Raw genomic sequence first — 23,562 nt, 5'->3', positions numbered from 1 at the left:
TGTGTGTTTTAGCCACATAAATTAAAATAGATTACATGTAAACAGGTGTTGTGTTATAATTCAGTGGAAAGCTTGAAGTGCTATAAGCTTTGCAACAGATGTGTGGATTTGCAAGTAGATAGAAGAGAAGTATGCAAACATGTTATTCATCACTGCTTGCACTTGTGAACTGTTTTGTTAGGTGTTGTGTTATAATTCAGTGGAAAGTTTGAAGCACTATAAGCTTTGCAACAGAAGTGTGGATTTGCAAGTAGATAGAGGAAAAGTTTGCAAACATGTTATTCATTACTACTTGCACTTGTGAACTGTTTTAGGTGTTGTGATATAATTCAGTGGAAAGCTTGAAGTGCTATAAGTTTTGCAACAGAAGTGTGGATATGCATGTAGATAGAAGAGAAGTTTGCAAACATGTTATTCATCACTGCTTGCACTTGTGAACTGTTTTGTTAGGTGCTGTGTTATAATTCAGTGGAAAGCTTAAAGCGCTATAAGCTTTGCAACGGAAGTGTGGATTTCCATGTAGATAGAAAAGAAGTTTGCAAACATGTTATTTATCACTGCTTGCACTTGTGAACTGTTAGTTTTTTTATACAAACATGACTGGGTTCTCAAATGAGGTTTTCCATGTGCCTGTCAATTTTGGTACATGATGCCTGAACTGTTAATAATAAAAATATAAGTTTGCCAGACTTGCTGTATCTTGTATTTGATTTGCAATATGTTGCATATAAAATACTCAAGAGGTCTAAAGAATATTTATAATATTATAAGCACCTTTGGTTAGGAAAATTGCCTTAAAAGTGCTACTTATGGACTGCATTGTGCAGTTCCAGAAAATATCCATACTCCCCCTACAGAAGGGATTAGAATTTCCTGGGGGATGGGGGGTTCTGGAAGGCCAAAAGTTAAAGAAATGTATGAGTCTTAAATGGAATTTCCAGAGGGGTGGGGAGGTGTTAGAAAAAATCTCTTCTGTGGGGGAGGTATGGATATTTTCTGGAACTACACATACTGTGTTTGCATTATAATGCTGTTTATGCACTAGTGAACACCACACCAAAATTATGATCACAGTGACAGCAACAACTATCAAATAAAACCACAATCACACTAGCCTGCAAAGAGCTTTTTCCCTATTCTAGCTGCAGACAATTGGAGTGAGATTTAAAATATTGGCAAAGCAGGGAGCTCTCGCTCCAACTTGCGTGCACCCAGGTTGGGGAAAAGCTCTGTGTAATGGAACGCTTGCTGCACAGGCTACAATCACACAAATCGGATATCATCATGTCCAGCTATCTTCACTGAAAAACACCACTTGAACATTTTTTTTTTACTAATCTAATCACTGACATTAAAAGAAACTATTGAAATTTGTTAGAATTTTAACCAGATAAGTTCCTGTGGTGGCATTTGAAGATAACCATTTTAACACAGCTTTGGCACAAAACCACCAACGAAAAATAGTTTTTCTTCTCAGTGACCATAATACCATGAGTAAGATTCAGAATGGGTTTGTACTTATGATCATCTTTTTGCGACTTTATGTGACCTTCCCTCGTGTTCGTTTGCACTAAGATTTTGGGTGGTTGTAGATAGGTTTTATCGTGCTGCTTGTTTGTTGACTAACTAGCATATTCCTCATGGAGGAAACATGACTGTTCGTGGAGGTAGTATCTTCTATGTCCAGAGATGTCAAACTGAATGTTCCTCTTTGGTAGATTCTTTACAATCCATACTGATCACTATTTTTCCTCTTGCATGACCGCTCTCAAGTTTAGCATAAGCTTCATTAGTCTTAGAGAATGGAAACACTTCCTGAACAAAAGGTTTTATCTAGACATAAAAAGAAAAAAAAGAGATGGTAAAGAGATGAAATGCAATGCCCTTTCTTTCTCTTATATTCAACCTTGACATTCCCTAAAAGTTCCCTACCAAGCACTGTTTTGAAACATGCCATAAAAAAGATGGGTCACCGTGCCCGTAAAAGAGAGATGATGGGCCAATCTTCACTGCATTTATGCCTAACCGTGTGTTATTTCATTGGTTCATGTTACATTTTGCAGTAGCTAGAAGCTAAGTATTTTAGAGAAATAACTGCAAAGAAAACTTGATATGTAGTATGACACTCTCAGGCATCTGAAATGATTGTAATATAATTTAGGGAAAAATTACATTGTATTTTTAGACGACATTGACTCAAAACATTGCTAGTGTCGTTTTCAAGGTCATCGTTTGCTTTTGTGCACGCTTCTAGCTGTATCTTCCCCAAGAGCCAAGAGCTATAGAACAAATTACTCAATATAATCTGCACCCATAGACAAATGATTTGAAAACAGAAAATGCATACCATGCCAGACTGACAGAGAGATCGGATGTGGTCCAGGGCTGCACCATTAGGGCTAAAGAAACCCCAGGAAACCAAACTACCACTACACAGAGCCTGTAGACAAAATCATAATATTAAAATCAACAATTAACAGTGAACATAAATCCACAAGGTACATTTTGTATCCTGAGGTGAAATGATATTTTTGTAAGTTATAATAATGCGGATGAGCTTAATGTTAAGACTACATGTTGCCACTGATCATATAATTTACTATAAATAATCAGCATTAAAGGTTTAGGGCCAATTTGTCATGTGGAGCCTAGAACAGTGTTCAGCAAGACTGTCTTCCAATCTGTCCTAGATCACTTGAAAATGCATTGAAGTGCATTTTATTGTAAGAAATGATTTTTAATATGTTAAGTTACGAACAAACTTCAGCCAAGAATACATAAATTGAAACTCTCTTACCCAAAGAGAAATTCTTAAGAGATCAATAAAAACAGTGACGAATTTAATTAATGCTAGTGGTGTTTCATGACAATACTATAAATTACATTTGATAATACTAATATTTTACATCTACTGCTAAATTTATATAGTTACTCTCTTTATCATGCAGCTTTTATACATAATAAGTACCACTAATTTACTCTTATGAAATTTAGATGAAGCATATAATATTAAGTAACCTCTTGAGCAGCAGCTGAAGCAAGATTTTGTCCAGCAGACACCAGTCCAAGACTGGCGCCCAACTTGTCAGTATCACCAAGAACAGGAGGTGTGAGTGTCACAAACATTGATCCTTTCCATTTGGATAACAGACTGGCATATCTTTCTCTGATTTCTCCTCCAAATGGATCAAGGATTATATCAAAACTGAAAGCAAATCATATTTAACAATGAAAAGTCACTGTATCAAGTCTGATCTATAAAGACAAGTATCCAGAAACTGACAATACATGCTTATTCTTACTGTGAGTTCTCCCCTTTGTTAAGTAGCTGAACCCTTTTTTGCTTTGCCTTTTTACAATTTGGCAATTAGTTCTTCCCTATTTCTTCTGGTCCCTAACATTTTGGAATTGAAATCCCACTTCTGGTCCTCTCTTTTCCCACTGCATAGTCCCCACCCACTTTCCCCTCTGGGTTCCCCCCATCCCATCTCCACTACATAATGGGTGGAAATGATAATATCACTAACTAGTAATGCTCTTACCCTCCAGCTGTTTTCAGTTCTTCCTTTGCATTAACTGCACTGTAATCAACCACCAGATCTGCTCCAAGACCAGCAACAAGATCTACAGCATCAGGTGAACAAGTGCTGGCAACATAAGCTCCCCAGGCTTTCAGCAACTGATTAAAAACATAGTGTCATTGGTACTATTGAGCAAGACAGCTATCTTATACTTTTATTGACCCTGCAACATTCTACTGTTCCAATTCCTAACCTGATGAGACTACATCCCATGATGTTAAAAAGTTGTTGAAGTGTCTCAGAAGTCCAAACATCTTAGGGGGGGAGGGACATAATGTGCAAAGGTTGGGGATAAACATTGTCTCATTTAGGGTGGAAATAAAGGATTACGGTCTCGCTTAGGGTGTTTGGCATGAAATGCCAGTGACCATTTTTAGCTGTCAAGGTATCTTTTACGGTTGCTCTTGAAAAATGATGAAAGACATGGTCACGGCCATTTTAAAATGGTATCCATGGGTTAAATAAAGTTTGAGCCACACCCAGATTGGTCTCCTCTAGGGGCTTAGCTAACTCAAATTTTCTGACGAAGATCCCCAATCTTTTCGCAGGGACCCCCTTCCCCAACTTGTGGACATTAACACCACTGTAGAACTCATTAGCATACCCACACCAAAAGAAACAGGTCAAAGCCAGACGAGTATAATAATATTTTGTTGGAAATATATGAGGAAGTCTGTGATGAAGCGCTTATCTTGAGTTTCATTAACACTTTCTTGCCCAAGACTTAAACAGTAATCCAGGCTGCTCAATCTTACTTAATTGTAGTCATTCTGTGTCCACTGGACATTACTCATAACATGAGTTTGTTTCTCAGTAAAGTTTCTGTCAGTATAAACAGTGTGTCTGTAATATTGAGATGCCTGCAAGTTGAGAGTTGACTGGAAATAGCAGAGTTAGGTGTGGTTTTACCTTGTCATTCAGCAAAATACCACAAGAACATTGGGAGAACAGAGGATAACAGACCCTCTGTTTACAATGCTCAGGGTTCTGCTCACATGTTGGTATCCCATGGCAAAGACAACCAGCTAGAGACAGGTTAAAAAATGTGTTCGTTACCTACACAACTGGTACTGTCAGCAATTATAACACTATAATTATTGGTAACAATACCTGGATTGCAATGCTTCCAATTCCACCAGAACCACCTAGGACAAGTACACTACAAAGTACAACAAATGGCAAGTTGCTACATTAACTTGCTACACAAACTTTTTGATGTGTATATTCAAAATAATATAATTTAGAACTAGCTTAAAAGTGTAAAATAATTCTTTTAAAAAAGGGCCAAGTACCACCATTTGAAGATTACTCCACTCCTACAAACAGGTTCATCTACCACAGAGTAAATGACACTAGTAACAAGACAAGCTGAAACAGCTATGTGCTTACCATTTGTTGTGACAATCATTGGGTTTAAGACCTGCTCTGCTGACAAGAGCTGTCCAGACTGTACACGCGACATATGGGACGGATGCTGCCTCAGAATGTGTCCAATTGGAAGGTTTGATAGATATCTACTGTTCAGGTTTCCATGAAAGAAGACAGCAGTAAAAGTAGAATTAAATATTCAACAAAATTAATTTACTCCAGACCTGCTGTTACCCTGGACAGTACTTTAAAAAGATTATTGTAAGATTATTGTTCTCATTCATTTAATAAAAGTCACTGTGAACAGAGTAAATAAATTCACACATCTACCTCATCTTGGCTGGCAACTACAAATTCTCCATGCGTTCCTCCAGCAATTACACTTGGGGTCCCCCACACCTAGACAAGCCACAGTAACACTATTAATAATTTAACTAATAACACAAATAATTTTTACAACATAAGCAGGCAAATATTAACGTTAAAAGCCGACGTTTTGGCGTCATCGTGATACCATTCTTGAGGCAAAGTGAATAAATAATGTGAAGATTTGATTTCTATACAGTCTCTACAAATTAGCATAACAACAAAGGATCACAAGTTCTTCAAGTGAATACCTTTGTGCAAATCGAGTCCGTTTGCACGTTTAGGGATGGTTAATATTCGCCTGCTTATGTTTTAAGAAATCGTTATTGATCAAGAATTTTTACAATACTACAAATAGTGGAGGTGCAGAGGCCTAGCAGTTAGTGCATTTGCCTCTTGATTAAGTGGTCCAGGTTTAAGCCCTGGCCAGGGACATTGTCTTGTGTTCTTGGGCAAGACACTTTACTCTCACAGTGCCTCTCTCCACCCAGGTGTATAAATGGGTACTGGCAAATTGAATGCTGGGGGTAACCCTGTGATGGACCAGCATCCCATCCAGGAGGGAGTAGAAAAAATTAATACTCCTAGTCACTTCATGCTAGAGGACTTTGTATTGTCTTCATGTGAGTATTCTTTTCATCTTTACTGCTTTGAAAATTTGTTCATGATAAAATTGACAATTTGCATTTTCAAACCAAGGCTTGGTGGTGGGCTATAATGTTGTGTTCTTACACAATACACTTACATACACTCCCAGTACCTCTCTCCAGCTGGGTGTATAACTGGGTACCAGAGAATTTGACACTCGGGAGAGGGACGTAGCTTTGCAATGGACTGGCATGTTTGCATCAAATTATCAGAATTATCCTTTTCATCATAACAGTATTGTAATCAGTGTGTGAGACAGTCATTAAATAATAATTTCACAAAATCCTTTTCATCGTGAACCAGTTTTCTGTTTAATATAATAAGTTATGCAATTCTTTTGAATGGTATACCATGGAGTCACTTGTCTTTTCTGAAAATACAAGAAACAATACAGCTATTGGATGACATACCATGAGAAAGTGTTACATAACTTTTTCTATACCATATCCCCATAGAAAATACAATGGCCAACAAAATTAATGCAGTGCAAAATGGGAAGATTAGGTGTAATAGCACCGAGTATACCACGGCTATCCTGTTTTCTGATTGGCTGTATTTTCTATAGCATGGTATAAAAATAAAATCTATCTCACCTGATCCCCTTCTTTATATCTTCTTGCCAGTCTTCCGGTTTTCACCACTTCCCCGGAGAAATCTCTTCCTAAAATGAGTGGAAATTCGTCAACCTTTTCCAGCTTACGCCACAAATTCAACAAAGTTTTTCCATAACCGCTTCGCATTCTGAAATCTATCGGATTAACAGATGCCGCGTGTACACGAACTAAAATGTCTGTTGACTTTCGAAGCCTCGGCAATGGCTGCCTTCTGAGTTCCAATAAGTCGTTGGAGCCATATTCGTCAATACTCCATGCCTCCATTGAATGAACAGCAGAAAATGAACGTGAAAAAGTGTCTGAGATGGACGTAAAGGATGATGGATCCCGAGAAGAACGCGCAACAAGTTGCAGTGCACTTGAATTCAGAGTCAGACCAAAAGATCTTCTACATGATGTCTGAAAGACACACTTGAACAACATCTTTTCTTCAAAGTTTTAACTACTATGTCATCGAGTTTCCCGTTCTTTGCAACAACAGCACTGATAACGGATATGAAATAACGTTTGGCGCTCTAAAACTGTCCAAATCTAGGGTTGTACTAAATTTGGTGCGTGGAACGCCATCTTTGATTTGGACGTCCAGCCTCATTAGGTACCAGTCCCACAACTGTCTAGGAAGTTTGGGATTTTTTCGAGTTTGCAACGCGGTACGGATTCTTATGAAACTTCGCATGTGTGCTAAATTTGGCGTGATAAATAATGCAGTGAAACACGAATGAAAAAATTGAAAAAGCGTAACGTCGTCGAAGTAGTTTAATTTATTCTCGTGAACAGCGAAGCAAGCGCGGCCTAAACAAAGTACTCGTGCGCAAGCTACTGGGTTGGTCATAATATTGGAGGAGTGGTCATGGACCTGCCCAGAGACACCACTTCAGGCATGCTGGTGGAACAGTCCGGCACGGTTATCAACTTTTGCTTTGTTAATCAATTCGGTCAAAACAGCACTTCAAAGGTTGCTATTTCGTTGCGTTCGCCTCTTAAATACCACCAACTCCCCTCCCCATAATGGGTCCCCGTAGGAGACCAGGGGTAAAAGCAATCAGCGACGTATCAATGAGGGAGGGGCGCCCCGTCCGAAGTGATTCAGAAAAATAGCCTGGCAAATCCCCTTTTCTGCAGACAAAAGAACCACAAGCATAACCCAGTAACAAATATAATTTTGTTGGCTAACTTTATTCACTGCAAACAGCAACCGATCTCTACGTATTACCCAGCTACTTGATGGCTTGGCAGGCTCCTGCAGAACTCATGCTACTACGATATCTGATGACTAACGAAGTAATCACACCATCAGTCAACCAGAACTAGTGAGACAGTGTCAAGCGAGGAAAAACGTGGAACAATAAGCCCACGGCAAGTACAAGACAGCCACTTTAGCCGTGTCACGTGTTTTCAAAGTGGGACCTGATTGGCCAAAGATGACATCAACAATGACTGGTTAAAACAAAAAGATCGCTTGTGACGTCGAACTTCGAAAATAGGACTGAAAGATATAGAGCCAAGCCAAACGCTCAAGCAGCGATTCTTACGAAGTGTATATTCATACTACCAATAATAAATACTACTTATAAATACTAAGATTTCAAAACTTAAAACTTCGCTAACTATTTCGCTGGGTGAAGCACCATGTGTATATTAGCTTACATTAAATTCAAGTCAAAATTTATGCCTAGAAACCTACACTTCCTCATACAAAAATTGTTTTAATCCAATTGCTTATTTCACTCGATAATTCTTCGTGCGAAAGGGAACCGCTGTGCCAAGTCACAAGGTTTTCGACAGTAAGCTGAGCCCGCAATTCCCGTGAGCTCAGTAAATCTCAAGCTGACCCGACAACGTGCCGACGACCCTTATTCGGTCGTCGAACAGGAGTCGGACAGGCCTTAAACAAACGCACGGTATTTATCTCTCTTCTGAATTACAGCTTTTAAACAAATATCTGTGCAATTTCAGATAACAAACTAACTATTGTACTTTGGTATATTTGTATGAAGTTACGGCGTGTTCATGATCCTAATAACAAAAATGTACAGTGAACAGAAAATGACATCAAAGGTTGTAGATGATTCCCAGTCCTGTACCAATTCGCATTGTTTAAATGAAAAAAATAAGTTCTCTTTTTGTGGTACATCACTACTTTGTGATCTGGTGCAGGGTAACTATAGATCAATGTGTCTCCTTGCAAGAGTATGTGGCCATTTAACACTGACTTTGATTCAACTGACCTACAATAACAACAACAAGTCACCACAACCTTTGATGTCCCAAACACAGGATTGGTTTAATCACTACGAACTATACAAAGTCATTCACAACATAACAAAACTCCACAACTCAGTTCGTTTCCAGTTCATGGTAAAGTTATCAGTGTTTACAATCTCACAATTCAGGTCACTGAGACAAAAGGTTACTGATTTTTCGATGATCTGAACGCACTCTTGCAACTGAACTTGCACGGTAAAACTGACCTGCAAGGATACTAGGACAGAAAGGCTACAACAACTGTACATTTCGGTTGGATAGAAAACAATTGCTACCTATTTAGTTAACCATGTTTAATAATGATCTTAAAAATACTGCATTTGTATCTGATCTTGTATCAAAATACATACGTTTTACGTTAATCGATTGCCGCCCCTACATTAGATTTTGTCATAATTTTATGGAACGCACTTACAGTACGTCGTGTTAAGAATATTTACACACATCTCTGCTTTCGATGGGATCATAAAAATAGATATTTGGACATACAACGATTTCGTAGAAAAACGAAAGCTCATTATCACGGTTGCAAAAACGTTTCAGGGATCAACGGAGAGTTCTTTTCCTTTTTTTTGACACTCGGGGTTGGCACATTACTTGAAACCACAACCCTATGCTTGAGAAACTATTGATAAATTTTTAATGTCAAAATGATTTCTCGCTCAAAACAAAAGGCTGCCCACAACATAACAGCTCCAACTGTCGCTGAAGGGCAAAGAATTTGATGCGCTTGCAAAACAATTTATGTACAATCCGTCTAAAAATATGGAAAATAAACTAAACTACGCACTTTCTCAGCACAGAGATGTTTGCCTAAATTTCTATGTGGGTGTTCAGAAAAGTTCTTATTTGCAACCTCACCTAAACAGGTTGACCAGCCGAGAAAGGTCTCGGAAAAACTGAAACAATACACAGTATAGTACCAATATTTACACTTGCCAATTGGAATCCTTCAACAAAAGCCATACGAATTAAAGAGAGAAAGAATGAATTATAAAGCGTCACCAAGGAAAAAAATGACATCGGTTCGCTTGAACACCAAAGTAGTTTGAATTGCGATAAAACTGTATAAATGAAAACCGGATACACAAAACAAACAAACAAAACAACATTCGTTCTATCAGTAGGTAATTAGATAATTAGATAATTAATTAGATACACGACCCCTCAAGCATGTAGTGCTTAAACGATAATCGTGTTTTAAATGAAGGACTTTACATTACTTTACTTAAAAAAAACATAAAAAAATATTACGTAAAAGTTACCCTCGGAGGTTAAGATTCAAACTGTTTTAGACATAACTATAAGAATATTTTACAATGACTGAAAACAACCATGGGAGCCATAAATGAGCACCTGATTGGCTGAAAGTAATTTGCCATGCGGCAACCGCTGAAACGTTAAGCTCCAAGCGATTTGAGTGCAACCTTGATACAACAAACACCGTGGCAAGACCTATTTTGAACGACTTGTAAGCTGAACTCCAATTTACTGGAAATATTTCTGCAATTTCCTTCACAGATGTTAATGGGTCTCACACACAGGGAATCGCTGTGACAGCTGCGAAGAAGAGACCCAGGGCCTCCACTAATTAGAAGCTAACGCTATCGATTGGTAGTGTGTTTTTAACACGAAAGTTTGGTAAGTAGTGTTAGCTGGGGATATCAGCGTTCAGGGTTCGGCGTTATAGTGGACGACTATCTGATGATGACAGACAAGATAAGTTGCCGCAAAGTCACGAATTAGATATTTAGTGATCAATAACTTTCCGTTATCCAGAACTAAAAATAGCTGTCATCAACTAATTCCCTTGTCTGTTGAGGTCCTGGTTCTTTCTTTCTGGGACCGAAATTCGGCGTTCGCTATAAGCGTGCCTCGATCATCGATGTTAATGAAGTTTACTGGTTATATCGGGGTTGCACTAGGTTGCAAAATTTAGTACTCGATTTAACTCAAAAAGATTAGTCAGTGTGAACAGGCTCTAAGGCATGAAATAACCGCTGTACAAACAAACCATGTTACATCGCCATTATCACAAATAAAGCGATTTACTGCAACTCCCAGAATTCCCCGCGCATAACCATGGTAACGTCTGACGCGAAACTGTCGAGACAGTGGTCCATGAAACCGACTTTGTGACGTCACGACCGCGTCATAGGGCCATCTCTGTTGCAGTTACACGCGACCCTCATGCAATGGAACCTGTGCGTGCACCAGTGAGTCTTCTGACACTCCAAAGTACAATAACTTGTGTTCCAACAACACGGATAAAAAGCCTCCGCCCGACAATTAGCGCACCATTGTTTCTTCTTGGCCAGGCTCACTGCCTCCTGCACCGATTTCTCAGCCTCCTCCTTGGCCATCTGCAGCGCTTTCTGTGTATGTCTTTCTCTGTCCTGTTTACATTTCTCCACCGCTTTCTTCACTGCCTCGTCCGTGATCCGCTCTCGCTCCAATCTTTCCTTGTTCACGGCTCTTTTCACGGCTTGCTGTATGTCACGCTCACGGTTCTTTTGCGAATCTCGCGTGACTTTCTCAATGAGTTCTTTTTTCTCTTGACGCTCGCGTTCAAGCGCGTCCTGTAACATTTTAATAACACTGGACTGGTCCCTTGTCATGGACAGGTCGATAGTTGCGCTATTACTGCTGCAGTTCTCGGACGTTTCCTTTTGTTCGCTGACAGACTTGTCACGCAACACTCGTTGGTCTTGCTCCTCTTTCTTCCGTTTTACTCCTTCCACCAGCTGTTTCGCTCGCTCTCGCTCGCACTTTAGGTCTGATTTCAGCGAATCAAGCTCTTCGTCTTTTTGACGAACCTGTTCTTCTAACTGTTTTATCTTTTCTTTATCTTCCTCGTTTAACTGTGCGTCGGTCTGGCATTCCTTGGTCTCAGTTTTACGACAAGGCGTCGATTCCTGAAACAGACAGACAACTCAGTCAGTCTGTGTACGCAAACTCTCGCATCACCAGCGGTAAAATACCTCGATCTGAACGTTTAAAGGAGCTAAGTCACGGTTTACGCATCTTGAAAGATTTACCCTAAATGTTCGTCGTTTGTAATCCGTGTTAATCTTCTGCCTCCTTAACCATCCTTGTTCTCTTATAGTTTATTACTATGATAATCTCCTTTGTGTTTTTCCTAGTACACTAGAATTTTAATTTTTTTTTTAATTTAAAAGTAGTTTCATTCCTGGCCAAAATAACTTAAAATACCGTGACTGAGCTCCTTTAAAATAAACAAACCAAAATGATTGTGTAGTCCTTACCTGTTGCTTGGCGTCAGGGTATAAAAGAGCCAGCTGTCTCTGATATTCTTTCATCTCGTCATTAGCCTGGACCCACCTCTGGGATCGTTTTTTCACTTCCGGTTTGCTCGTGATTGGCATGATGTGTTTCCGGCCGACCCAGGCCCTGTTGGTAAACGTGTACTCGGACATTTCAGTATTCTATTTGTTTTGACCATTAATCATGACGAGCAACGTGATATTATCGCTAACTTCTGTAAAACGTGCACCCACCCTCTCCTAACCTTCATTCACAATTCATGCCTCCATGCACCATTCATAATCTCAAGATAGTGAAAGTGCGTGAGATGGTAAAACGTGATTCGGCACACGCGTGTTTTCGCAAGAACGTGATATCGTGCGTGCGTACCATCATTTGATAACGTTAAGGAAACGAATATACCTTTGATGAGCAGCCCCAAAGAACCGCACGAGCGCTTTTGAGTTGTCTTCACTCCAGCTTAGCATCTGAAAGAGAAAGTCCAAAAATTGAACACTATATTTACTTTATTAGATTCTGGTATTTCTTGATGGCTAATGAGACCCACCCTACGTTCTCTGTTGATTACCATATGCTGTTCTCTTGACCACTTTCTGGACTTGCGATGTAAAAGGGACGTTACTGTATCCATGCAGGACCAAAAGATATTAAAACACACTTACTTATTTTATACACGACCCCACAAGCTTTTAGCTTTAAAACTCATGGTGTTGACATAAAGGCTTCCTATCCTATCCTATCCTACTTACAGCTAGAAAGCGTTACATCTAGGACCTTTACATCCATGTGAAACGGACTGAAACCACGTCAAAACAACTTTTAGACACCAAACCCTTGTCATATTCCCCATTTTGTTTACCGTTCATATTCAGGACGGTTATTTCGGACACGGCTCAAAAAATTCATTCAGAATGTCCTTCAATAACTCAAATATTATTTGAAGTATACTGCAATGCGTTAACTTACTTTAGCAGGCCAAGGAGGTTCCCCCGTCATCTTTGCCCACACAAGCTCATGAGGAAAGTACTACAACAAAAGAGAATTCTGCAATGACACTTCCGCTTCTACGTACAGTCGAACCTACACTAACGGTCACCTCTCTAGAGCGGCCACTTTTTTGGTTCCGGTTGACAGTCCATACATTCTCTCTAATTTTAACTTCTCTACAACAGCCACCTCTCCACGACGGCAACGGCTACTAAAAACGCGTTCTGACCACCAAAATCTCGACAACGGCCAGTTAACCCGTAACTGACGAACGGTGCATACAAATTTTCATCTTTTATTGTAAAAGGTCACCAAACTTGATTCGTCACACGCTTCGTTAGTCTCTGTTTCTGTTTAGTTTCTGTTTCATTGATGTATTTTGATTGTGTTACGTACAGTTTATATGCTAAAATAAGCATTTTTTAAGAAAAGAAATGTTTCACCCCCGAAAAAACAGGTGTAGATAAGTCATGCTACACTCATACATCCCCATAACGGCCACCTCTCTACAAAGGCCACTTTCCCCTTTCCCCAAGGTGGCCGTTGTGTAGAGGTTCGACTGTATATCAATCAATTTGGTTACTTAACGATAACGAGCCGAAAATAAGCCGGAGTACAACCCTCTTCATTCTCCTCTCATCTCTGCCTTTTTCAGTATAGATAATCACATGATTGCATGAGCCCATAGGACCCGTAGGGCTCGTGCAATTTGAAATAGCTTTGAAATAGTAGGATGACCGTCGGTTGACTTCGAGTATCTTCGTACTAACTTCTAAAATCATCGTTGTACAGTGGCATTCCGATTTTTTGAACCTCCCAGGGAAACAAAAATTGGTTCGAAAAGTCGGAGAGTTCGAGAAATCGGGGATAAAATTACAGAGTTCGACTGTGGAGACGGAAACGACTTTTGCTTCGAGTTATCGGGAGGTTCGAAAAAATGAGGGTTTGAGAAATTGGGATTCCACTGACTGTACTTTGCACTGGTGTTTCAAAATTGCACCCGTTTTTGAAATTTGCACCGGTATTACATGAAAACTGTACTCATGTTTAGCCAACCAGAATCGAGTAATGTTTTCAAGTGTATTATTAGGAGAGTAAACAGCTGTGTGCACACTACATTGGATTATGCATTTCCAGAGTTTTGATTGGCTTTGAGCCATTGGCAATCAATCATTTTGGATCCAATATGCACTTGTGGAAAAATATTAAACATATATACCTGAATAACATTTGACAACACTTCTACTTACACATGGCTTACAGAACCAATTTTTGGATCGTGTATTAGACATCAAGTAACAATCAGGGCATCGAATCATTTCTTCAAGCTAGAAAATTGAACCATAATAAAAACCAATTATTACAATATTTTATTTAAAAGGCAGCCTTATCAAACAAATAGTACTATACCAGGCATCCTTAACAGGAAAGAATTTTTCACTAACCTCTCCATCGCAGTCCTCCATGATGGCTTCAGCAAGATCCGTCATGTCATCATCATCTGCAATAAGAGAAAACACTAGAGTCGAATAGTGGCCTGAATTTGAAAGAAAAAAAAAAGACACCAGTGGAGGAGGTCATGTCATCAATATCTCCATCTCCTGCATTAAGAGAGGAAGGAGATCACAGAACTTTGGATGTCCTGTACCCCAGTGAGCAGAAATGGAGTTAAAGCTTTGAAAACCTTGGAAATCAATGGAAATGACTGAATGAAAGGTGAATAAAGGTGGATGAGATAAATGAAATGCTCTGACTTGACTTGCCACATTTCATGGATAACATTTGACAATATTGCATACACTATAACTAGTAAGAGTGGGTTTTGGGCTGAGAGATTGTGGGAAAGGGGCAGAACAGGAGCGTGAAAAAGGGAAAAGAAGATAAAATGACTGTGTAATCAAAGGCTTGATACATTCCTGAACTGCTACATGTAAAACAAGAAGTTGTTACAAACAACGTAAATTTCAAGAAGTTAGGAATAGATTGCTGCATTTAGTGAATACCTCCAAAATAGATCATCGCATTATGGAACATCCACTGTGACTCTTCTCTAAATTCCTTTGGAGACTTGAAGGTTTTTTTATCTACCAGCTGTAAAATAAAACATCACGTCACAAAGCAGTCTGATATGCAAAACAGGTCTTGAAAATGTTAAACCTCTTAAGTTACTTGCAGGTCCCCTCCCTCAGTTCCCCTGCTTAGCATTTAGTTTGGTTGTTCCAAAAGTATTCAAGAACCTACTATTTATACTTGTCAGAAGTGACAGGTATAATGAGAACAGTGCTGGCCAATAACAGTTTCCTTTGCCAAGGCACGTCATTGTAATGAGCCAGAGTTCCACTCTTCATTCAAGAGAACTGTAGCATGAAGCAGTTGTTGCTTCATGCTACAGAATTATGCTTATAATGATAATATAATCATATGCTTTAGAAAAACACTCTCTACAGGATTATCTTCCAAAGCAGGAGGAAGTCAGTACTACATGAAGTTATGGAAGGTATAAGTTACTTTAGGGCGAACAGAAAGTGTGCCAAACCTTTTCTAATTTTTTAAGATCCATTGGTTTAAAGATGAAGTCCTCATAGTCTGGATGTTCTTCCAAGGAAATTGGCTCCAAGTATTCTTTAGCCTGTAAAACAACAGTACTCACTTAGGTGGTCTCAATTAAAATTCACAGACATTTCTGTTTGCATGACATTTATAGCTTGCAATGTGATTGGTTGCATGTTAGGCATTATAAAATGCTAGTGACATGTTCTCTTAACCTCCACTAGTTCTCCAATAGTCATTACCCAGCCATCTTCTGGATTTCAAAGCTTTCTAAACATACAAATGAGATGAGTTGAAACAGACATTGAGGTGAAATAAAACCATAGATATTAGATTTAACAGCCAAGCACAACAGAATTAGCCAGACCAACCTCAACAAATTGTAGGTTGGAATAACTGAACTTATTAGTAACATTTTCACTGACTATAGCAGCCATGACTGTATTCGTTGTACATGTACCTTTTCTTTCATTCTTTCCAATGTAAACTTGAGAAGTTTTGCTAGCTGGTCAGGTGTCTTGTTTGACATCAACACAGGCAGCTTCTGTGGCTATAAAAACAATATTTTTCAATATTAGCAAATATGTCTTGGGCAACAGAATGCTATGTAAAAGTTAAAAATAGTTTCTCTTGTTCTGTAAAACAAAGCGTATAACTAAATATAGAAAAGCACTTCAGAGGATTAAACTAAGATGAGATGCCAGACAGAATCTGATTATACTCCAGCAGTATTAGTCTAAAATAAACACATTCATATTTACACAAATAATCTGTTTTAGACAGATAATTTTGCAGTGTTAATACCTCAACCACCTCATCCAACAAAATTCTGTGCTAATTTTACACTCACTGCTACTGGTTCAAGTTCACAAAGAATTAACTTAATTGGTGGCTTTGTTTTGAGTAATTTCAGTGCACACAAAATCCCTAACACCAAGTGCAAAACATTCTCCTGCCCAGTATCAAGTTCTACTAATTACCTGGCAAGATGGGCATTTCCACTTCCCATTGGCCACAGTACCAGAATGCGCACATTTCCTGTGAAATACACGCGGGCAGAAATCACATGCTATAACTTCCCCTGCTTTGTGACAGTCCCAGCAGTACCAGTCATGTGTGTTTGATGATAGCATTTTCTTTTGCGCTTGTACTTCATCCTATCAAAATATACAACAAAATATATAAATATACTAGTTAGTGGTTTGTAAATTGGAGCTGCCAAATCACCTTACAAGTACATAATTCATAAATCATAAAGTTATTCAAAGTCCATTTTATAAACTTACCAGTGGCAGATCCAGACCTTGAGCTAAGGAGGGGGACGGAAGGGGTTTTGCTTGCCCTGCCGGCTTTTCTTCCTTCTGTGATTTTTTTTACCCAAAATAAGGAGCCCCCGGGGCCCCCAGGGCCTCTCCCCTAGATCCACCACTGCTCACCACACTCAGAAATATTCCCTTCCCCTCCTACATCTAGGTCTAAAAATTAATTGTAACAGTGGATCTTTACGCCTCAGTGCTATGCTAAGGTGGGGATATGTGACATGATGTTACCCACTTTTCCGGCCCTTGACATTGGGGATTTTGACCAAATATTCTTCTGAAAAGTTAAATGCCCCACATATGCCCAGGGGTCCCCCCCCCCCCCAGCCTTAACAATGGTAGGTGCATTATTGAAGAGCATCAAAGGTGTAGCCTTAATAGTTATAACATAAACTAGCTGTACAGTACATAGCTGGAGGTAGGGGGACCTTATCATTAGTGTTTTCAAGCAATATCAAGAGGCTTCAGAATCTGTCCTATACTCTCCAGCAACACACTTAACTTTCATGCCAGTAACTTGATCTCTCCGCCCAGTATGATTTAATATATTCAATGATAGGAAACAAAAAATTTATTCTTTTTAAGGCAACTAGCTCAGCAAAAAATATTGCAACTCAAATATAAATTGCCTGGTACACATAGTACTTGAATTTAGTGAACAACCATTTGCATGATGCAAATTAAACCAAAAACTGTAAAATCCCATGTTAAAGCCCAGTGGGCGTTTATAACTTCATAAGGGGTTTTGGATGGGCTTATATCCAGGGGGCATATAAGCGGAATAAAAAAAAGGTTTCGAAACGACGAAATAAAATGTCTCTGAGAAACAAATTAGAGTTCCAAAAGTAATGGCCCCCACAACTTTCAGATTCAGCAGGCAAAAGGGGCTGCTACTTACTGGTAGCCAGTACCTTCGAATGGTTAAAAAACATTTGCACAGTAACAGTCATTTCAGACAAAGCGGAAACATAACACATGAAATTAAAAGTTCCATTTGTGTGTGTTCCTAACTACCTACATAACCAAAGCAGACTGTATAAACAAAGAAGGTCCCAAATGTTGGTGCTGAAGGGTGAAACTATTACATCGCATTTATTATTGTGATGCAACTGATTATATTACAGTGTATCATTTGAATGTACTGCCGGACAAAATAATACAACCCATAAATCATAATTTCCAGAAAAATTCAGTGAAGTTCGAAACAAAATTGCAAATAATTCTTCAAGTTGTTTAGTACGGTGGCCCACACAGGCAGTTTAAAAATATCTATCCCAGTACAAAAATATTTATGCCAATACAAAAATATTTGTCCCAGTACAAATAGAGGATATTACATGCCCTCGCGTGGATACGAATTTTATCTTAAAGTGTTCAACTTGATATCTCACGAGTGATAAACATTTTTGTACTGATTTTTGTACTGGGATAAATATTCTTGTACTGGGATGTTTTTGTACTGGGATAAATATTCTTGTACTGGGATAAATATTTTTGTACTGGGATGTTTTTGTACTGGGATAAATATTTGTGTACTGGGAGAAATATTCTTGTACTGCCCCTGTGGGCCACTGTAGTTCAGTCCTGCAGTCAGAGTTCCCCATTTGCATTACACTTGAGATCAGAGAGTTTCTCTTTTGGTGACTTCATCAAAGGGACGCTACTTTCAGATGGGCCATAATTTTTTTGGAGGAACCGTTACTTTCAGGGTTCAGTAGGAAGGTAAAAAATTAACGTTACTTTCAGGGAGCCATTATTTCCAGGGGGGGGGGGGGGTGTTACTTTTGGAATTCTAAGGTAAAGCTAACATGCCGTTACATTTAGAGCTATAATAACTATAGCTCTAAATGTAACAGCATGTTAGCTTTATGCGCTAATTGGGTAATTGTTACCCTATTAGCCTATAACTTTCAATTAAAAATTTTGATGTTTTTAAAGAAACGCAAAAGGAACACACTTAAATCTTATATCTGGAATAATATTTTTGCTAGCAATGATAGAAGGGTTTATATCGAGGGGGGGCATATAAACAGGGGGTGGAGGGACTTTAACATGGGATTTTAAGGGATACCACTTGTTGAAGATGCAAGCCCCTGCACCATGTTCATGACTGACTTATTGTCGGGTAAGAAGTAATAGTCTGAAAGATTCTTGCCAGGAAGATAGGAGAGTGAGGCACCCCTTGTGTATAGCATTACTGACTGAATAAAAGTTGACTTTTCAAAATCAAAATGTTATAGCAAATCCAGCATTCCCAGCACACCAAGATAACATCAACCAAATCACATGAAAAATAATTTATTTATGACGTTAAATCCACAACAAACTTGTAATTCTCAAAGGAGCAACAAGGAAGTATTTTTTGTTGTTAAAAAGAAGTAACATAAAGACTTCTCTGTCGAAACTGGTTGAGGTTGGAAAATACACCAAAATCTTCATTGTGACATTAAAACAGGTGGGAGATGTAAATGAATATGATACTGGCTTATTAAACAATACAAGTAAAACAAAGACATTCATTGTTTCTTCATTCTAAAATGATCAGAAAGCCAAACAAGTGCTGATTAGTGCATTTATTTACCGTAACAAATGACCGTCCCCAAACACATTTAAGTTATCCTTTCTTTAGAAGTACAACCATTTTATAAGATTATAAGCCGGTTAATAAACTGCAAAGAAATGTCTGATATACCAATCTTAAGTTCGCATTGATGACTCAATATAGTCTTCCGTTGCTGTGGTTGTTCGTTAGCTCACATGTCTCATTGCGATCTGTCCTAAGTGGAACGTTCGGAAACAAAGGAAAAATATGCAAATGAACCTAACAGCCGTAACCAGTGAACAAACTAAACTGGAGCATCGAAAATTACCAAGAACAACACGCATTTGGCTATCTGATGTTAAAACCGAAAATGCCGGATGACTTCACCACATCACGCGTAAGAAACATTGCGCGTTTACCATTTTAGCCGTACGACAAGGCTAACACTTGGTCATTCGGCGGCAAAATGGTTAAGTTGAGCGCAAATACAATAAATATTCATGCAAAAACTTCAATAACGTGGAACACAACAATAAGACACAAGCACAGCTCATCTGCATGATAAGTACAGTGCGGAAAGCCCAATTCACCGGAATCTTTACACATGCAATCTCTCATTGAACGACACGTACATAAAACAAATCTTCTCCGCGTTCAGTGTCGCGTTGGGAAACAAATGAGCTTATTTAAAGTCTGACCGCATGAGCGTTCTCTCAATGAAGCTTTTGTATTTTTTCATGTTATGAATATTCTTGTTTTGTTCAAATCACAATTTGCATCGTCGGGTTAGAATGTGTCGAAATCACTGAAGTGTTTCTGCCCAAACAGAACCTAAAATAGATAGATATGTGGCCACGAATGCGGTCGCTTTATAGATGCTTACCATCTCTTGCCATTTTCCGACGGCACAATAAGTTAGAGATCGGCCAAGTCAACGAAACGCCCCCGCTTTAGTAAGCTTATAATACATAAACAATTAGAAGCCGTCTAAGAGGAGTTGGGGACACCACTTCCTGCGCGAATAACCTGCGCGTGTTGTCGATCATGAAGAAAAAAAATCACCAAAAAAACTACTTACATCATCTTCGCCGTCTTTTCGAAGAATCCTGTAAGCTGTCTGAGGGATTCCCTTAGTACTACCGTGGCTAGAGGACGTGGTGACTTGAAGAATCAAGCCATCTTTAACCGCAAACTTCAACTGCTTGACTATCTCTGCTTTACTCCAATCAAATTCTTGAAGAACCGATCGTACAATCCTACCTTCGTTCGGGCACTGTTTCTGCGCGGATATTTTTACGATGGCCTCCTTTAGTGCGAGAACGTAGAAAGGATCAGAGTGCCTCCTGACGGAAAACTTTGCCATCCCAAACACACAGTCACTTTGTTTCCATACAATGTCATCGGGATATTTCGCGGGCCCTCTTCCGTCAAATACGCATGCTTTTCGAAGCCTGCACGAACGGCACGAACGAATCCACGATCTCGTTCCGATGACGTAACGGAAATACACCGGAAACTGAACCGTGGTTGTATTTAAAACCGATCACGCAATTTTTGATGCGAAAGTTGACAATATTGGCCTAACCACGCGCTTTTTCCGTTTATTCACGGAATAAAAAGAAAAAGGTTTATGCCCGTAACAAACTCTTTGAATTTGATTGTTGTAATTTTTTAGAATCTAGTTTAAATATCTACGCGACTCTTTTTTTCTTTTTCGTTGCTATAGTAACCCGCGTAGCTGGCGTGTTCGGTGGGGTTTTCGGACGTTTCGGTCGGTTTTCGCCGCGGGCTATCGTCGTGGAAACAAATTTGTCCTTGACATATATGCGACCTTGTTTCGCAATGCTTTGAGCTGCGGAACTTGATCAGTTTTGACTCTTTTTGCTTCCTGTTCTTCAGCCCTCACTGAAAACTGGCAGCAAGAATCTACAAGAGCAGTAGCGATATTTCTAAGCATGGACGATGAGTTAACCGGCGATCAGGTGTTCTTTCGAGAAAAACAGAAAGAAAGAAAGAAAGAAAAAAGAACGTCTGATCGCAGTTTAATGATGACCCAGTGGGGTGGGGTTAAAGTAAAGGGGTAGTGTGGATGGTAGTGTTCTGTACATGATGTGAACTGCGAAAATACCAGTGAAATGAAGACGTGACCATCGCAGTTTTCCAAATGACTACATGTCTAGGCCTTTGCCGAGTTGCCTTTTGCCCGTGTCAAAACGAGTCTTCGAGCGAAACCATTCATATGAAAATGTGTTCCGACTACAGGTTCATTTTCATGCAAATCAAACTCATTTCCACATGAAAGGTTTGCACGAAGATTCATTTAGAAACAGAGGCACAAGTTATCTCTGAAGCCCTTTGGCCGGTTTAAATGTGATTTACTGTGCGCGCTGGTCAAATCTTCATTTCATTAGTACTTGCGCTCTTAATTCATTCTGTTTCAAAATAAATCGGCCTGCTCCCAATGTAAGGCTTTCATCGCTCAGTCGGTAAAGCACCTCACCGCTAATCCAGAGGTCAATGGGACAACTGCCATAGCTATGCGCATGGCTACGTGTAGGCAAATATTTAACCTTGCTTCCGTTATAACAGCGGGTACAGCAAAAAACCCTCATTAACATTGCGATACGTGTCCTGCATAGTATAATCTGTTTGAGTAAACTTCAGTTTTGGTCCTGCGGCATGAGTGGCTCAGCGGTTTAGAATCATGGGACAAATATCCTTCCCTTAATTTTGGTTTCACAAGATCTCGAAGCATTTTCAGTTTGCGGGACGCGCGACTCCAAATTATGTCACGATTGAAAAAGTAAACTTACACTTTACGCCCTTCAAGTCTAGAATATGGAAGGTGCCGGCCCTTCTATTATAGAACCTTTCGTGTACTGACGTAAATAGCAATTGGGCTGTCAGTCATTTTATTTCACTTTCATTGTAATCCAAATTCCGTGAGAAAAATGTCAAGGACGGGAGATAATTTAGTCAAAACTACAATATCCTGGCCAAAACTTTAGTGCACTTTCTCATTTTCTATAAAAATAGCATTTCAATCCACCCCTCTCCCTTCCTGGACAATGTTGGTTATCAGGAGCCACAGATGTCACAAATATTCTACAATCAAAGAACTTCAACATTGTTCAGTGGGGGCAGGGGAAAAATTTTTTGTAAGGCTATTTCTATGACTTTAAAGTGTTGGTTTCTCGCAGTTTCCACGAAAAAAGGAGAGAACAAAGGTAAGTGTCCTAAAACCTTTTGGCCAGGATTGTAGATTCATCATTATTCATCACCATTGTCAAAACTGGTTTTGCAGTCGATATGCAACGCAAACGTACGTCAGCTGAAAGTAAATTCGTGTTGCCTTCTTTAGACGAAATCTGATCCGAGTTGATTGGGGAAAATGCTTCCATAGACCTTTTCAGCTTGGGCGATTTGTTGCCCCATTTCAAACCATGCAACATGTCAATACTCTTGATAATTCTAGCTTTCAAATTTTTATATAGACTCGTGGGTATGAATAAATAATTTTTTCGATGGACAAGAGACATTCTCCAGAGAAGATCATGAGGTCTGTTCTAGGAAAACAAACCGACCTAGCTAAAAAGGTCTATTTCTAATTACAGTCGAGTATCAGTCTGTCATAATAAATACATACCATACAATGCAACCCAGCCAATCAATTCACATATTAAAGCACACAGTATTTCACTGTGGCTGATGCCAGTCAAGAAGCAAACCACATTTAGATGGTATTACAAATTAGCCGAACATCACTTGTAAGCAGTTATTTGTAGGTCATGTTGTGGGCTCTTGCCCAATGAAAGAAAGAAAATCGAATGACAGTGATGGTTGCTGGTAAATAACCACAAGAGAAGTAGTTCATCTGTAAGGGGGATGACAGCCTCTACGACAAGCGTTCCTGCAAGAATTTGAGTTTTCTGCACTTTGGCTGCACAAAATGCAGGGTCACTTGCTATGCAGGAGAAGGAAGAGAATACCTAGGCGATTTCCGAGTAAGCTTGTGCCTCGGTCTCAATACGAGTTCT

General features: G+C 39.3%; 2 protein-coding genes across 3 annotated transcripts; both read right to left on the bottom strand.

The window, feature by feature from the left end:
- Positions 1-43: 43 nt before the first annotated feature.
- Positions 44-7,649, bottom strand: LOC145480906 (NAD(P)H oxidoreductase RTN4IP1, mitochondrial-like). 2 transcript variants are annotated; one of them, XM_081459245.1, is made up of 8 exons: positions 6,557-7,649; positions 5,280-5,348; positions 4,971-5,095; positions 4,692-4,740; positions 3,543-3,679; positions 3,019-3,205; positions 2,348-2,440; positions 44-1,833 (listed from the first exon to the last, which is right to left on the bottom strand). In XM_081459245.1, the coding sequence occupies exons 1-8, from the start codon at positions 6,998-7,000 to the stop codon at positions 1,693-1,695; spliced, it is 1,245 nt and encodes a 414-aa protein (XP_081315371.1). In that variant the 5' UTR covers positions 7,001-7,649; the 3' UTR covers positions 44-1,692. The 2 variants fall into 2 exon arrangements, with proteins under 2 accessions (XP_081315371.1, XP_081315370.1); XM_081459244.1 differs by lacking the exon at positions 44-1,833 and having other exon boundaries at positions 1,840-2,440.
- Positions 7,650-7,732: 83 nt separating this feature from the next.
- Positions 7,733-21,061, bottom strand: LOC145480905 (zinc finger MYND domain-containing protein 11-like). The gene is made up of 11 exons (XM_081459243.1): positions 20,604-21,061; positions 16,645-16,821; positions 16,125-16,214; positions 15,651-15,743; positions 15,118-15,205; positions 14,560-14,615; positions 14,365-14,442; positions 13,094-13,153; positions 12,530-12,594; positions 12,109-12,253; positions 7,733-11,757 (listed from the first exon to the last, which is right to left on the bottom strand). The coding sequence occupies exons 1-11, from the start codon at positions 20,886-20,888 to the stop codon at positions 10,984-10,986; spliced, it is 1,911 nt and encodes a 636-aa protein (XP_081315369.1). The 5' UTR covers positions 20,889-21,061; the 3' UTR covers positions 7,733-10,983.
- Between the last annotated feature and the right edge of the window lie 2,501 nt (positions 21,062-23,562).

The sequence above is a fragment of the Orbicella franksi genome, chromosome 3, assembly GCF_964199315.1.
Source record: "Orbicella franksi chromosome 3, jaOrbFran1.1, whole genome shotgun sequence".
Lineage (NCBI taxonomy): Eukaryota > Metazoa > Cnidaria > Anthozoa > Scleractinia > Merulinidae > Orbicella > Orbicella franksi.
The sequence above is the reverse complement of the archived record's forward strand: the minus strand, read 5'-3'. Positions and strand labels throughout refer to the sequence as shown.

Excerpts from the sequence above, each read along its gene's own strand:
- LOC145480906 (XM_081459244.1), bottom strand. The coding sequence starts at position 7,000 with ATGTTGTTCAAGTGTGTCTTTCAGACATCATGTAGAAGATCTTTTGGT. Across the intron at positions 4,741-4,970 it reads AATGATTGTCACAACAAATG|TGTACTTGTCCTAGGTGGTT; the intron begins GTAAGCACATAG and ends TGTACTTTGTAG. Across the intron at positions 3,680-4,691 it reads TTGGAAGCATTGCAATCCAG|TTGCTGAAAGCCTGGGGAGC; the intron begins GTATTGTTACCA and ends GTTTTTAATCAG.
- LOC145480905 (XM_081459243.1), bottom strand. The coding sequence starts at position 20,888 with ATGGCAAAGTTTTCCGTCAGGAGGCACTCTGATCCTTTCTACGTTCTC. Across the intron at positions 16,215-16,644 it reads GGAAATGCCCATCTTGCCAG|CCACAGAAGCTGCCTGTGTT; the intron begins GTAATTAGTAGA and ends TTGTTTTTATAG. Across the intron at positions 14,443-14,559 it reads TGGAGGACTGCGATGGAGAG|CTTGAAGAAATGATTCGATG; the intron begins GTTAGTGAAAAA and ends TCAATTTTCTAG.